General features: G+C 38.6%; 1 protein-coding gene across 1 annotated transcript in view; it reads right to left on the bottom strand.

Annotated features, from left to right (window-relative positions):
• The window catches only part of bmpr1aa (bone morphogenetic protein receptor type 1Aa), a 79,380-nt gene that overhangs the window by 18,758 nt on the left and 43,104 nt on the right, over nucleotides 1-17,518 (bottom strand). The window contains exon 3 of the mRNA XM_088916058.1: nucleotides 11,286-11,520. Within this exon, the coding sequence (XP_088772184.1) occupies nucleotides 11,286-11,352 (67 nt within the window). The 5' untranslated portion in view covers nucleotides 11,353-11,520. The remainder of the gene's footprint in view (nucleotides 1-11,285; nucleotides 11,521-17,518) is intronic.

Below are 17,518 nucleotides of genomic sequence, written 5' to 3'. Positions count from 1 at the left end.
AACTGCTTTTATTCATCCACAACAATAAATAAATGTTGTAAAAAAAGGTAAACAATTTTAGCTAAGATTCTTAGCTGATTTTAATAGCATATTACAATTAGTTGATAAAATTGTGCATAATCAACTCTGTCAGCCTTGATGTCAACACCGTTAAGGCGAAATATCTGAAGGAATTCACATTGTACGGAGTTCACAAAATTAATTTGTTTTTCTCAAAAGTAATCTACAGAGTAGCCATTTTGTTTTAGCCTATTTCTGAAAAGGTCTCTTCAAACTAATGAAATACAAACATTTTTAATACATGACATACTTAGTTTTTTTATCTAAAAGACAATGGAGTTGACATCTTATGTTTGTGACATTGCCATTTGAATTTTTTTTATTAAATTTATCAAAAAATAAAACCTACCAGACCATGAGGAGAAGTGTAACACAAAATAAGGGGCAGTGCATGCGTTCGCTTGTAGCAGCTCGATACATGCTCGACCTGTAGGAGTTAAGCATGAAGAGGTTCTAAAATTTCTAAAGTTCTAAAGTTTTGAAATGCATGAGTAACATTAAGATAATACTGAAGGATAGACACAAGTGTGCATTTGACAGATAACTACTCATATCGCCTCTAACTGCTCTGCAGTATTTTTAAGTGAACGTTTGAGCTAAAATACATCCAAAGTATGTATTTGACAGTTTTATCAGCAGACCATTCTTGCAATTAATGGTATGATGAATTGGTTAGCAGTGTAATGGGACTATACCAATTCACTATTAAGTCCAAATTAGGTGTCTATTTTGGCATCGAAAATAGAATACTAATGTTGTTTCATACAAGTTTAAAAGCATCGGAGTTGCTTTGAAGGATCCAACAAGATCTTCAGAACTTAATATTTTAAGTTCACAGTTTTTATTCTCATGGCACCTCACTCGATATTACGCTTGGGGCGATGTATTTACTCCAACCTCTGAAACCCATACGGGCGTGCACGTTCTTCTGGTACAGTATGTTATGTTAAAGTCCGCTGAATATTTAAAGGAAAGGTAAACCCTGCATGGTATTTTAAATACAATATTTCGGACGGATTTTGAATATTACGTTTTGCGTTGTGTTCATTGTGTTTTGCAATAAAATATTAACTTCAGAGTAACTCGCAAAACTACTGAACAATCTAAAAACAGGCTTATGAAATACTTAGAACTGTTACAAGCAACAAGTGAAAATGAGGTCTTGCAGGTTTTCTTTAGCTAAAGAAAAAGTCCTCATATGAAAGACCTTTGCAAATTGTTGTCATTTGAACGGGAATTTGCCGACTCTCTAGACAGTGCCGAGATTATCGCCGTATTCAATTCCAAGCCCCGACGCCGGCGTCTGGTCTAGAAGGCCAAAACATCATAACAGAGGTAGGCACTGATTGTTTCTTGTGTTTGTGTGTCCGCCGTGGCACAGTAGTGTTCAGCAGCCTAGGTAATTGTTGCTTAACCTGTGTGTGAGAGAGAGACAGTATATATATATATCAAGTTCCGCTAATTCTGCTGTTTGATTATACCGCTTGAGGATTGGATTGTAAATTGGAGGGGTGCCCCTATGCTGGCAGGATGGTCAGTTAGAGCCTGGGCCACCCACTTTTGCACTGGCCCACCCAAAAATCAATTCCTGGCTATGCCCCTGGTGTCGACACTGAAGTTGGGACACCATTTTTGAGAAACAGCATTTACAGAAAAAAAAACATTTCTATCAAATATGGCTAAATATAAACATTTCCATGTCCCTTCTATCAGTCTGTGCAGGTTTTTCATTTTCAAGAGATTTTTAAAATTTTTTACCATTTTGCAATTGTGAACCCTGGTCTAGGACAGGGCCATTTTAGGTTCTCCTTGATTATGAAATAAAACATAATACACCATAAAGTAGGATAAAGGAACATAGATGCATACAAAGGCATCTAAGTATTAATTTAAAACAGTTTATAACATTTATTAATACATTTTGTTGCCATTTTAGTAGACTATTGGTAGGACATGTTTTGCCCAAATTCTCAAGAATGCCTGACTTTATATAAATCCAGTATGCACCACTACACTTTTATTAAAAGAATAGCACAGAATAGAAGAAAAAATGAAACAAATGTATGCTTATTAGCACCTTTCAACATTATGCTTTTACATTTTTCTCACCACACCTCTCCAATACTAAGATGAACTGATGAAGAGGTTCTGGAACCAATATTTTAACTCAGTTTTTTAGGATAAACTCAGTTCCCACTCAGGAACTTGTGATGAAAATTCACTGTTACACTCGATGATGATTTTTACACTATCAACATTATAATTCTCAGGGACCCCCTTTTAAAAACTGAAAATACAAAATCACTTCCACAATTACAGAGAATGCTAAGGAAACAGTAATTTAAGTACTGGCACTGTAACAACTTTACACTTAACTGCACTTAATACCTAAACCTATCTTCAGTGTAATCTATCAATATACAAAGTATAGTAGTGGGTAATTTTATAAATGTTCAGCACAAGCTCAGGCTTTAAAATTAAGATTTTTGATATGGAACCCATGAATTTCACCTACAGTAACAACAGACAAACTGGAGAGTCTATTATGTCCACCCTCATACTTCACGTCCCTGTATAGTTTTAAGACCTTAAACTCTTTCTTCACAGGAATATGAGGAAGAGGAAAATACATTAGGCTCATCTATGACGTTGCTCTGGCAGACTGAACCATTAGCACTCAGGACAAGAATCAAAAACCCTGGAAATGATAGATGTAAAACAGCTCTGGGAATCCATGGCCAGGAAAGATATTATTCCTCTGCAGGCTGGCTCAAGGTCTTTGGAGACCACGAAAAGGCCTATACAGAAAAGGTTATAGAGGCATCTTGATTTGACAGATCCAGCAGCCTAACTTTCAATAACTGCCGAAAGGTTAACTAGCCCTTTTTGTAAAAGGTGTTCTTCTAATTTTGGATTAGAAGATAACAGATTATCTTTATGGATTTTCAGATGACAGAAGCACCACTATCTTTAAATGAAAGCATCAAACATTCCATCTTGAACAAAAACAATGCCTAAATAATAAATGAGACTGTCAACATTAAATTCAGGTTATAAAGCTACTCAGCCGAGCTGTATGCTGTTTTTTTGTGTGGCTACTTGTTTCCCCAAGGGAGTAGTTATCCTGGATGGGAGATTAATGCAGCACAGCGCCATCACAGCGTGGAAAGTCTAACGCAATGTGGACTGGAATGAGATCAAACACTGAAGCAGAAATATAAACCAAGGGCTTATGCCGATCTCTATTTCGATCTCTGATTTTCTCCTCCCTCTCCGTGAGGAAAAAAAGCTGCTGAGTGTTCTGAATATTCCAACAGGCATTTTTTTTTAGTACAAGAACAATAAAATCAATTTTAATAAACGGACATCAAAGACCTTCGTTTCAGGGTTGAGAAACCATCTCTTTTTCCATTCCTGAAAATTCAGTAAAAATTGTGATAGGATATAATCTTCTCTCTTTTCTTGGCTCCTTGACTTTTCCAGACCCTTTTCTAGAACTGGAATAAACATCAGCTCATTCATTCAGCAACACCGCACAGTCAATAGATGTCATTTTTGACAATCCTGAGACATGTTAAGATACAACAGCTTGCTATGGAGAACCAAAAGAAAGAAAAGAAAAATGTTGGGATAAAGGTAAGGTTGTAAGGTTGGGATAAAGCTACAATCAGATCTTAATGCTTAAGGCAAAATGACACCCAAGGCATTGAATGTAAAAACATAAGTGGGATAGATGCACATACATAAGCCATTAGCAGAAGTAGGAAGAAGGGAACCATGCATTTGAAATGAAGCTTCTAGGTATATTTTTAGATAATTTACAAGACGTAAGCAGGAAGTGTTCAAGCAACAGGATAGTGGGTGCGCATTTATGCATGTGGCTGAGAGCAAAAAGAATACCAACGATTAGCCAGAAGTCAAGTATGGGGTTTGATACTGTGTGTAGTTTTAAACAGCTAAATAAGGAATCTGTTCTAATACTTTAACTAGAAACAAACTTTGTTTATGAAAATAATGCAACATCCCTCAACTCTCCTCAATCGTGGTCTTTATTTTCAGTACTGATCATCTTCAATGACCAAGTTACTCCATGTAAATACTGCAAAAAGATACTGTAGGAAGATAAAAGTTTTTTTTTTTGGCTTGGAAAGCAGTGAGACTAGTAGTAGGCTGGGAATAGCTCTTGTCAAAGAGGCCATACACACATGTGTGCTTAATTCTGTATCCCGTCACTACGGAGTCTGAGGTCTGGCAGAACACTCGGTAATGAGCCTTTCCAACCCCGTTTCTCAATCTACCATCGGCAGCACACTGCACACTTAAAGGGCCAGCGTATCCTTTCTAAGCCCCTGATGCTGACAGTACCATCAGAGGCCTTGAACCAGTGTTCAGTCAAGGAGGGAGTATTAATACCCAATATGAACCCAAATGGTTGGAGACAGCAGGCAGTGGCATGACACCAAGTGCTAATTCACACCTTGAGAAACCCCTGCACAAACTGTACCAGCTGGCTCAGTTTTTTGTCTAGGAAAAGAAAAGCCTGGCAGGGATGAATAAGCAAAGTAGGGGATTCCATTGACCCATGAGCTACAATTTTTATTTTGCATTATTCCTCCACAAAGCCTGTTGTAAAGATGGAAGTCAGAAACATACTCGCCCAACATATGTGAAATCCTAAAAATTACAGGAAACTGATTGCCTTCAGTCAGTTGTCATATCTGAATGATCATAAAAGATTAATAGGAATAATCAGACAACTTATCAGCAAACTGTTGTTAAGGCTCAGAAGTTCTTGTACAAATTACATCAGTTCACTTTCAAGCTGGTCTCTACTTTTCTTAAAAGTACTGCAAGACTGATAGATTAAGAGACTACACAGCAGATAATTCAATTTAGAACACTAATGAAATTATTCCTCCCATCCGAGAGCTTGTATCAGGTTTGGTGATCACCATGATTGCAGCAAAACAACTGTAGATTTAAATTAATGTTTATCATAATTAATATTTATCATAACATTTTTCTCCTTGAGCTATTGTAGAAGGCTCATGATTGAATTTGCAAATCAAAAAGCCTCCCATTCAAAGACATCTGCACAGCAGGGTTGAAAATCTCTTAAGTTTGTGTAGTTTAGGACTGCAAGTGAATAACACGGATTTTAAAAATGTTCTTTCAATTCTATATCCTAAGAAAAGTAAAAACAACATTGACTCTAAACTACAAACTACTAAAGAAAATGTCCGTACTTGAGGGAAAACGAGGGGAATAGTAAAAAGAGAATTATCATCTTTTTTCCTAGCCTGTTCACAAGAGTGAATTTTTAACTGGGTCCGAGGTATCTCAGGTGCCAAACACTGTTGGAAAGCAGCAGGCAGTTATAAAACTACAGTGCGGCAGGCCTTTAAATATTTCTGTCCCACCCAGCTGCCTTCCAGAGCAGGATTCACACATCTGTCGGGCTATATATGCAATTACCAGCAAGTAAGATTTCCCATTGAGTTAAAATTTCCGGAGAACAATGAATGTTTGGAGTATTTTGTTCAGCAAGAACTCTCCAACAACATTATACAGGAAACAGTTAATGTGTCAAGGAATGCGGCGCACCGACAATCATCTCAACAGCTTCCTGTTGCTGGGTTTCCCGCAAGCACACTGGACACAGTAGTTTATGGCTGCAAGCAAAAGGCTGCTTTTAAATAGTTACAGCACGAGTCTTTACTGGGGCTTTGAGCTGTAAATGCAAAGAATCAGACCTTGTGAATTAAATCCGTCCAGCCTTAGATCTTGAGATTAAATACAGTTTAAAAAGTACATCCCTTAATTACTAAAAATAAAAAATTAAAGGAGTGGGACACCAGATATTTAACACTTAGAACATGCTCTGTTTTAACACCTGGACCAAAGAGAAATGCTGTTTGTGGTAATCACATGACAAATTGGTGTAGCTGTTCCATTTGTTAAACAACCTTTTACTTGCCCTTGTCTTCTTCTATGTTAAAATACATTTGCATAACAAGTTTCTATGTGATTTCCATGTGCAAGGGATGCAGTCTACATTCTCTTTCACATCCATATACATGTTCATTTTAAACAAAGTGCTTTGTAAAGATTTCATCATCTTTAAAAAAAAAAGGTCTTCACACAAAGATATGATATTTTTTTAAATGTAAACAGAACTTGGGGGCTCATACCTGTAACAATGACAAAAAGCTCAGTGGATGTCCTGTATTTCTGAAAGTGTTCTTATCAGTAATGTTTCATAATAAGAAACTGTTTTCCATTATGCTTCATCACCTGTAATCAATATTTGTGTTAAAGAGCACACTAAGCAGATAAGCTCTAGTCTTACCTTGCTGTACTTGGTTAAAACTGCACTCACCTCTCACAGCTTGACATTTACAAACTTTACAGACAGGGGAATGGCGTACTTCATTTAATGGCTGTGGGTTTGTAAACGGGCACTACAGTTCCTGCTAACATGAAACAGGCAAGAACTGGCCGTGATTCTACTTGTTAGAACTTTACAGTGTGACTTTCTTCAGCTATTCATGTCCGGATATGAAGGTTGAGTTCAAAGAGTATTCCTAGATCAAATGATACAACACTGCCAAGCACAGCATTAAAGAACGAAAACAAAGTACTTGCGACTCGGAAGTCCTCTTGACAATATACAAAATATTTTGCAGCTATCAATAGACATTAAGAAAAATGTTTTACAGAAAATCAGCATGAACTAAAACTGCTAAAACGGAACACTTTCCCAGTGTTACAAAAACATGCATGCAGCATGAAGCTGGATTCTGTGTGAAGTTTTACAAAGACAAAGCTACATACAGTACATCAGCTATGCAAATAAATGTCCCTTTAAGCTTAAGTGGCTCAAAGTTCATCCTCTTCCTTGTTTCTGTTGCATAAATCAACAGACGGATCTCCCCTTGATGGGATGCCGTTACATTATTTGAAATCCATCCTGAATAACACCATGACATACATACAGCTGAATGGACTGGACTAATCAGGGCAGTGTCGTGGTGGAGATCAAGGACACAGAAATGGACACATGGCTGAAACTACTATTCAACCCTGATCCCAAAATAATAAAGTTGTGGACGCGATGACATCTTAAAGGACTAGTTTAAGCTCCTGCTTTTGTATGAGTGTTTTTGCTAGCCTTATCAGTAACACACTAACAATTAAACCTGTGAACCAAAATGTATGGCAAGAGCTTGGTCAACAGCAGACAATCAGTACCAACAGACTTTTAAAACAAATGAAAAAATCAATGTTCTGCACACGATGTGAAATTGCCAACTGTATGTTTCACATTTTCGCACATGGTAACAAACCCTGCAACCACAAAGATGACACAGGGGGCACTGTGCCACTAAGAGCTGGGAGCCCCAGCTGACTAATCCTCCTCTACCCTCTGTGGCACTAAGTCAACTGTGTACTTGTGATACATGGTGAATTCTGGTCACACTCAAGTTACTGACACGACCCAGGCATCTACACTCCCAAATGAAAGAAGTCCTGCTGCTTGATAATACTCCTATCATCCACATTCTGAAGACAAAAGCTTGACTGCAGGGAACCGCAATGCTATTTTTACATGCTATTTCAGCATTATAAAGAACAGGCATTGATGAGTGTGTTTAAAATCAAATTGAAAGTAAAATGTACGCGGTAACATTTAAAACCTCCAGTTTACACCACAAAAGAGAATTTCCAGTTATGTGTAGCGCCATATTGCTGTCATTGTCTGCGATTCAGAACAAGACAACAAAACTTCTGGTGACATGAAGCGGCCCTATTACATTGTAAACAGGCATGCTCATGAATAAATCTATTTTAATCTGACAGAAATATTGCTCTTAGTAATAAAACCATATTTAATGAACATCTTAGTTCTTAAACATAATTATGATTAAAAGGATAGCATAAAAGCATTCAACATACTGACTTCAAGACAGTTTTGCAGACACTACTTGTTAACTCTGCATGCAAATGACGTTCGAACATTTACAGGGTAAAATGCCTGCTGCACAACCTGTACTTACTTGCTCATATATTGTGCCGAATCTCGTCGGCAAACTTGTACACTGTGGTGGTAAAGTGCCTTCTAATGATTTATAAATCACTCAGATATGTTGAAAGCACTGTACAATGCTGGGGTGCCGCAGTTTTATTAACTTTATTGCAAGAAAGGTGACAGTGGTCCTCCTCTTAAAGGGAATGAGAGGGTTTGTGCCATCTAACGGAGAACTGCGATCATCAGTCTTGTCGGCAAAGGCACTGAGCAGGAGAGGAGACCTTCCAAACTGAACATTTTTGGTGATGCCATGTAGTACCATAGAGATCTATAACAGGACCTCTGCTCTACCTAATTTATATTGATGATCTAGATTCTGAAATAGTTAGCATATTAGTCATAGAATAGAACAAAATATTAGGACGATTAACAAAAACTGAAGACGTAGCAAATGAAATTAGCTAAAATTCAGGACTGGCCAAATGCCTGGTAGATAACATTTATATCTTCTGGAAAACGTGGGGAAGTACAAATAATAGCAAACAATGTTAGGATATATAGTTAAAATCATATAATTTAAATCAAGAAATGTTAATCTAGTACTAGTAAATAGTACCAAGAAATGTAAGTTAAACCAGTCTAGTAAAATACAGATTTAGAAAAGTGTATACAATTTTGGTCTCTACATTAAAAAAAACTGCTGGTGTAGAATGGATTTGGAGGCTTAGAGGTGGCATCTCTGATGTTTACATATGTTGTATTTCTTGCTTCATCTGATTAATCTCTGAAGTGCACTCTAACATTTTGTTATGAAGTGGCTGGAATGAGAAGATGTACCTCCACTGAGCTGTAAGGACTTCAAGCAGAGTTTAATGTTCACTCCTGAAAAAACAGATTGCTTTCCCTGAGTGAAGAGGGGAGCTGCCCTAGAGGAGAATACCAAGTACCTTGGGGTCTTGTAAATAAAAGTAAGTGGGAGTATGAAGTTGACTGCTGGTGCTGGCAGTGCTGCAAAAGCACTATGTCAAGCAGTGGTCAGGAAGCAGGAGCTGAGTCCGTGAATGAAGCTCTCAGATCACAAATCTGTCCCCATTCGGACCTGTAGTCGAACTGTGGCCATTACCAAAAGGATAAAATCAAGTACAAAGCATTTTCCACTATCGTTTGTGAACCAAATACATGTTTTTTTTTCCCCTTATACTGAAATGTCAAATCTAAAGCCCTAGGATATATATTCTGCTTTCCTATTAGTGATGGCACAGGGAGAACTCAGCTGCCACTGGTCTTCAAAGGAACAAGTAAAGGTTTATTCCATGCTGAAAAGAGAAGAAAGTAAACAACGTTTCTGCTGTATACACCCAAAGAAGGCTCCACAGCTGAAACTTTGTTTTCTTTCTTCTCTTTTCAGCATGGAATAAACCTTTACTTGTTCCTTTGCAACCTAGGCGTGCTGACGCAGCTACTGTACCTACTTGAACTAATGCCACTGGTCTTGATAGTTCTTGTGCTGTCGAATACGGTACACCGAAAAACTAATCCACAGCACAGCTCTGCACAGTGATTTAAGGGTTTATTACAGAGCGGTTCCCTCTCCAATCCAAAAGAAGTCACAGGGCATATATGAATCAAATCCCTGCACTGAATCGGGGGACAGTGCCAAGTGACAGGGACAGGAAATTTAAGTCTGAAGGTGGTACTGGAAACTAAGTCCCCCTTTTGATTTGATAGTCAGAGCAGTTTTTCTTAGCAGACTGCCTACCATCAATTGGAGGCTGAGTGGAAAACTGTAATGGTCCAACTGTCACAAGACAGCACATGCACATAAAAATGCATGATTTTCCATAGCTCTTTCATGAAAGCAGAATGGTTATAGATCCTTCTGTAATTCCATCCATCTGAACAGACTTTCTGGGGAGAGGTCCTGCTCATGTCTATTTCATTCTGTTGTGACTCTTTCAATACATTTTCTAAAATTAAAGTTTGAATGAGAAAAGTGATCAAAAAGCCATAATTAGGTATATTTACAGTAAGGTGATTATAAAATTCCATGCACAGTGTCTCCTATTGCTACACTGTCCTTTAGCTTACAGTCATCAGAAAATAAAAAGTGTTCTGAGCTGAAAACAATAACAAAATTATGTGGCTACGTAAGAGGCCACAGAAGAATTTAAAGTTTTCAGTACTCAGCCTATGTTTTTGTTTTACAGAGGGAAGCAATAATATAGCAGTTAAAGACTGTTCAGCAATGATCAACTGATTAAAAAGCGCTTAATTCCCAAACATGTCATTATGTACAGAAGAATCAACCAAATATGGAAGGAAAGTACAATGTATACATGCATTTGCACAACAAACTCTAGTTAAAAGGCTCTGATAATATCCGCATGAAACACTAGTACACAGGTAAAACCAACTGTTTTCTTCATGGCATAATGCACAAACTTGAAAGAATTTCCAAGTTTAAGATCTTGCCCTTAATACTTGCTAACTTGGCACTGGTGATTCTTTTCCTCACAATTCTGCATAAACCCTTTAAGAAATGGTATTGGCTCCTTTAAAAGTAAACTGAATCCCAACAACTATACAAAATAAAAAACTGCATTTTAAATCTGCCATCACAAATATAAGAAAGTTTTTTTTATGTCAGGATATATATGTATTCATGTTTACAGTGATTTCACTCAAACCAAAGCCCATATGGGTTTAGAAAAGTTGAATGGTGACTAAACACTCCAGCCACCAGCTTTTATTTCAGCCCACTGAAAAATCTTAACTTGGAACAATAACATTCCTAACCATCAAACAAAACCTCAGAAAACAAGCATGATACTTTTATGATATTTTCAGTCAAGTTATTTGTGAAAATTCATCAACTAGAAAGATGCAATAGTCAGTAACTTGTACCAAGGTTTAAAGAACTTTGATCTGCAGTCTCCAGAGTTTCTACAGGATACCTTAAGCATTATTTTTAAATAACATCTGAAAATTCTGAAAAGGTTGCATCGATTTTATCCCCTTTGTTGAAATAATATCAAATAGCAAGGGCCACATTTTAGAAACCAATTAAATTGCATCAAAGCCAATTGGTACCACAGACAGCAACAGAGCAAAAGAGCCAGAAGTTGCATATAAGCCAGGCACACAAACTGAAACCTTCTTAAGACGGAAGGCCTAGGCTTGCTCTGGACAGGCCTACCTTCTGCCCTGAGGGCCAGGAAGAGACAGGCTCCCAACACCGTGATGTATCCTGGCAGCCTCGACATCGCGCTTGTGTCTATCTGGAGTCCAGGACCCTGTTGCTGCGAGGTTTTTGTAGGCAGTCTCCTCCTGATTCAGGGTGTGTGAGAGATGGAGGAAAAGGGATGGGGTGGGGGAAGGGGTGGGGGCAGATTTTAAAGTTTCCTTCTCACTGGTTATGTCTGTTGAGAGCACTGGAAGAAAAAATAAAAAATGAATACTTAGTGAGCTCCTCTGAAAATAAGCATAACCAAGTAAAATGGCACTTGCTACACAACAGTTAATCAAAATTGCACACCCTACAATTTTAACACATTGAGATGTACTCTATTGAGAGGTTTTTGCAGGTGCCACCTTGTGCCCGCTGTGGGTTTCTGATGAGGTCATTAGGTTACTGTACACTGAAGCCTGGGATGCTAAGGACAGCATGTCAAAGTTGTTTCACTGAATTCAGAATTTCTGGAGCATACGAGATTAGAAGGCACAAACAGCTAGATTTCAAGATACACTAACTGGATGGCCTCATTAAATCAGGAACAACATATAAAATTAAATGGATTAAAATAAACTAAGACTAAGGCACATGTTCAAAACATTCAGTTTAAAATATGCAAATTTAGTTAATTTCTTTCATAACATGAACATGACCAATCAGGCTCTCGAACATATACTCTCTTAAACATTTCGAAAGATTACACTTATTTTAAGATCTGTTTAGCAAGGACAATGTCATTTTAAGCATTTGTTTATGGAAGATCATATTGTACAACCCCTAAAGCTGGAAGTACTTTGTAAACTTGTATTGTCACTAAGGAGACTGTTTAGGACAGGTAAACTGTTATAGTCTCTATACTTCTGAACAAGATTAAACATTACTGCTTCAGCTATATGAAATGCAAACTTGTATCTTAATTGCCCTAACTACCTATCAAGATAAAGATTAAAGATGATTTTTTAGTTAAATAACAGAAAGGATATCATTCAAAATATTCTTAATTTAGTGAATGCTGTTTTAGGGGAGTTCTCAGTGTAATTCATTGTTCAAGGGTGCAACAGCAGCAGGATTGAGCCCACAACCTTCCAGTTACAAGAGAGAGCCTTAACCATTTCTCCACATTGCTTCACAAGAAACAGAAGTAATAAAATTAATTTTATGAATTAGGAAATTACACACCTTATTTAGGCTACATCTGTATATGCACAAGCTTACTATTAGCCCCTAAATGTCACTTAGGAATAAATGATTCCAGATATCAGGACCTACAAAACTTCTACAGTAGAGGTTGCATGGGTATAAAAAATGAGAACTGTATGTGACTTAGAACATTGTTCTTGATACTGATATTCTCACTTCAGAAAAACATAGCAGTCATGGATACAATAACTCACTGCGAAGTCTGCAGAAACCTACTTTTGCGCCACAATACTTTAAAAGGGGGTTTCGGAAAACAAGACCTACAAAACAAAAAGACTTTTTAATAGAAAGCTTAATTTCAATAATACTTAGAGAAAGGCCATACCTCTATTGTCTTCCAGTGAGAAGATAATAGCAGGCTGCTGCACTTCATTACAGCAAAGGGCAGAAGAAGGTTTATCTGAAGACGTAATCTTTGTGATGAATTAACTCATAATGAACGCAAGCATGTCAGTGGGCTGTTTTGCTCTGCCTTGCCTCGCCTCCCACCCCAGTGAGCTGAATTTCAGACCAAGCTTTTGAAATAATTTAATTGCAATCTTTTTGACAATGTAATTGGACAATTATGCCTAAATAATAATAAAGAATAATCTTGACTTTAAATCATCCAACAGGGTAAAGACAAAGCACTTCTGTTGACTGTGAAAGGCTGTTTGCTTTCCTTGCGTTTTCAGTTTTTGTGATGCCCATCTTTGGCCTCATGTTTTTCGCGGTCTCAACCCCCTGACCCCTGTCAGCCTGGCGCTATTCTTGAATGGCTAAACATGCCCGAATTATGTGCTCAAGGATGTTCCGCAATTACCAGTGTTGGCCTCTTCCAGCGTTAATAACTCGATGTGTCTGTTCGCTTGTAGCCCTGTGTGTTTCACTGCAATTAGTGCTCCGAGTGGCATTTTGAAGGGGGACAAATTAGTAGAGAAGCAGGCCGGTGTCTGTCGTTTTTGATTAGCAGAAGGGGGACAAAGAGCCCCGACCTGTGCCCTACTTTTCACACATCCGTGACTTTTGGGTAATGAGAGAACAAAGGAAATATCCTCAAGGCAAAGGGACAAGACAACTAAACAAGCACCCCTTCTTCAGGAGGGGGGTCTGTGGCCATGAATTGCTGTGCTGGAGGGGGTGCTGGCACCAGAGCTGACTGGTGTTTGGATGGGTCCAGATCCTGATGCCCTAGCTCAGTAGTTCTCAAACTTTTTGGACCAAGTACCACCCCTGATCAAACCAAAGCATCCAAGTACCACCTACAAGTCATCTTCTCATAGGAACCCCAGAAAATCTCAATGACCAACATGAGCGCACGTGGGTGCACTCACTCACATACACATATAATATTATAATAAACTTTATTTGATATAGAAAGGTGGCTTCTCAAAGCGCTTTAAAGAATTACAAAAGGAACAATAACAATTAAAAATAAACAATAAAAGCACCATTTCAGTGAGAGGGGTTAGCCTGTCTAGTCGAGCAAAGCAGATGTGAATTCATTGATCGAGCCTTGATACAATTTACAACAGTCTAACAGATTTTAAATCCTCAGGCATATTCTTGATGGCCAAGGCCTCGAGGTGGATGCTGCAGTGCGTCCACTTCATTTCTGGAGCAACCTCTCTGATTCGTGCAACTACCCAGCAGTGTCGGCTTGTCATCGCTCTAGCACTGTCTGTACAAACTCTGATGCATTTTATCCAGTCGATGCCACTCTCTTCGATAAATTCATTCAGAAGCTGAAATATGTGCTCTCCTGTAGTTCCTGTCGGTAGCGGCTAACAGAACAGAAAGTCCCCATGGGACGTATCCATCCTCATGGGACAACTCGTATCGAACGTAAACGTGTAAATTGGCCAATCAACGACATTTATAGACTCATCTCATTGCAGTGAAAAGCATCTGCTCATCTTAACACACTCTATCAGCGTACTTTTGACATCATCCACCATATCAATAATTCTATGAGTAACTGTCTTTCGGAGGGGGCAGCAGGTCGAGCTGTTCAGCAGCTTTTTCTCCACACATAATACGTGTCAGCTCTTTTGCCAACGGTAAACAAAGTTCTTCACAAGTAGTGTGGGGCTTACCTGCTTTAGCAATCCGCAAGCTTGCATTTTTCCCTGTTTCCATTTCAGGAGTTTGTCTCAGAAGTTAAAAAGTTTTTATTTCATGTGCATGGGAGTGAAATAGAGACACTCGGTGTATTTTTCTCAAATTAACCTAGAACAGTTCTTAAATATTTTTCTGTTATCTATTAAACTTTCCTGTGCTTACAAGATTGCTAGCGTTTGTAGCACGCATTTCTATGCTTTCCGGTGCTTACAACATTGGCATTGTTCCAAAATCACGCACATTCTCCTACCTCCCTATTTGCTGGAGATATTTTTTAAATACAACTGGTCACTTACGTTTGTAGCACTGCACTATACAATGGTATAGAATTACATTGTAGCTCTTGTGTGCACACAAGTATTAGCACGCACTATATCGTAGTACGTAGGCTGCATATTCGACAAATTAATTTTATTAAAATAGAAAATATGAAAACCCGTCCCAATTTTTCAGTGCACACAACAAAGTTCCGGGGTCATATGGCGTACCACCTGGCAGCACTCCAGTTGTGGTACAACCACAGTTTGAGAACCACTGCCCTAGATGGATGCCTAGCTCCTGCCGAGGAAAAAAGCAACACGTACTCTTGGACTGTCATGTACTTTACCTTTACACAGCAGACATGCACCGGAAAATCAGGCTTTTGTCTACCGACTCCTTACAAAATACCTTTTGACACAAAGACTGTCGTGCACATCACCACAAAAACAAAGCTACACTGGAGAAAATCAAACAGCATCTCTACAAAAAGAAAACAGCTTGAACATTAAAGAGCATTTCATACTTGGTATTGTATCTAAGCTTGTAAAAAATGGAAAAAAGAATACTGTGTTTAATTGTGACGTAATAAGGAAATGCCGTAATCCCTTCTACTGGACCTTCGCATATATAACTTCTGTGTTGCTCTGCAGCCAAGAGACTATAAAAAGGCTTGCAAATGATAAACTTGCCGGGTCACAAAAGCCAAAACTGGTTTAGATTCAGTCCAAATCTGACAACAATGGCAATCATGAAGAGCTCCCCTGGCCGAGATTTTCACTTCACTGTCTGCCCCTAGGCCAGGAAGCACTGAGGAGAAAGAATCCCAGATTCGCTGGCCAGGAGGCCCATAAAGACACTGACACTTCCATCTGTAAACAAGGACTTTCCCACACTACTGTAAAGCTAAGTAATGAAAACTGAGGGGGGCTGAGGTCACTTACTGCTACGGTGTGATGGGTTACATACTTAGAAAAGCACTGAAATCTGAAGGATAAAGCAGTCGTCAGATGAAAAAAAAAAAGAAATTAGCAGTGAAACAGAAGTGCCAGTAAATCCTTGCTTTCACATATTTAAGTTAAAATTGAGATGCAGCCACAGTTTACTCCATCATGAAATATATTTTTTTCCAATTAGCAATGTTATCCACATTTTTAAAACACCAACAGAAAAACAATTACATTTCCTTCCATTCCATTACATTTTTGACAGAGGCTATTCCTAGCCTTTCAGATTTGAAGTTTCAAATCCGAAACTGTTAAAAGACATTTCACATGAACTTCTGGCTTGCTAATGCTCATTTCAGTCATCATAACAGAACATCTAACGCACAAATAAGAACAAGTCTTGAAGTTTCAAACCAGACCACATGGCACTCAAAAGTGCAGTACTTTCTTCAAGTTAGCCAGCTCTCAGCAACAGCCAGGACACCCTCTCATATCTGAAATGTATCAAGGCCATAGCAACCTGAGCTCTGGCCCAGGGATGCCTGGGTGGCCAGCTGACCACAAAGCGGAAAAAATGAGGCTTAACATATCCTGCTCTGAGCAGCTCCAGCTCTAACACCTAACACTCTGCTGCTATAGGGGAATACATACCATCAGTTAAAAAAGAATAATCACATTAAAATCAAATGCCACAAAACTGCTCTCCCTTAAATATCTGGATACATACTCTTTTACATTAAGTAATTTAGAAAGAACAATAAGGAATGGGCAAACCCCAACAAAAAATGTACTCACAATAAGAAAACTTACTTCTTGAGTGAGAAAATACTAATATTTTGGCATACAATATTAGTCTTCTAGGAATAAGAGACTCAAGTCGTGACTGAACACTGCACAACAAAGGACCAACTAACTCAACTATTAGATAAATCAGACATCAGTAACTATCTGATCCTTCTTCTGGTTATAGCATACTATTCCAAATCAGTAAATTAGCCTTGTCCAGAACTGTTGCTCTACAGGGAGTGGAGTCTTTTCCATTATTAAATGTTATTTATAACATGTTATGTTATTATTAAATGTATTTATACACTAAAACTTCCTGATAATCAAAGTAGTTTTATTTTATCTTTTCATTGTAAAAAAACATTTATCATATGAAGTATAAGGGAATATTTTTAAAATATTCCATTGTTTATCCTCTATACAGAAGGAAACATTGACAATAGTGAAAAAAACTGAAACTGTTCAACAGTTATGAGCAAGTCCATGGGCCTTTTAAACTCAGCAGCACATCTCCAGCAGCACATCCCTCCCATTCCTCTGGCAGTCCTGGCCAGGCTCCCTTGCTTGTAAAGTGCAGCAGTGTGGTATGTCTCTCTCTCTTGGCCTCAATCCCTTGCCCCTCCTGGGGCCCCTCCTTGCAGGCAGCCCCCTCTCACTCGGCGCACTGCCTGACATGCCTTTCAAGGATTGGTAGACTGCAGAGCAGACTTTCTGGCTCCACTGCCATTGTTTGCTTGGCTGCTTTTCGCCTTGTCCCAGGCTAGATTAGCATAAGAATACTGAGCAGCACTGCACCCCTCCTCCTCACCATCACCATCCTCCTCCTCCTCCTCCCTGCAGCCCCCCAACCCTCCACCTCTCCCTCTCTGCAGCCACCCCCTCCAGCTTCCTCCTCTCCCTCTCTGC

The sequence above is a fragment of the Atractosteus spatula genome, chromosome 5 (assembly GCF_055471065.1).
Source record: "Atractosteus spatula isolate fAtrSpa1 chromosome 5, fAtrSpa1.hap1, whole genome shotgun sequence".
Classification (NCBI taxonomy): domain Eukaryota; kingdom Metazoa; phylum Chordata; class Actinopteri; order Semionotiformes; family Lepisosteidae; genus Atractosteus; species Atractosteus spatula.
This window is presented reverse-complemented; position numbering and strand designations above follow the sequence as displayed.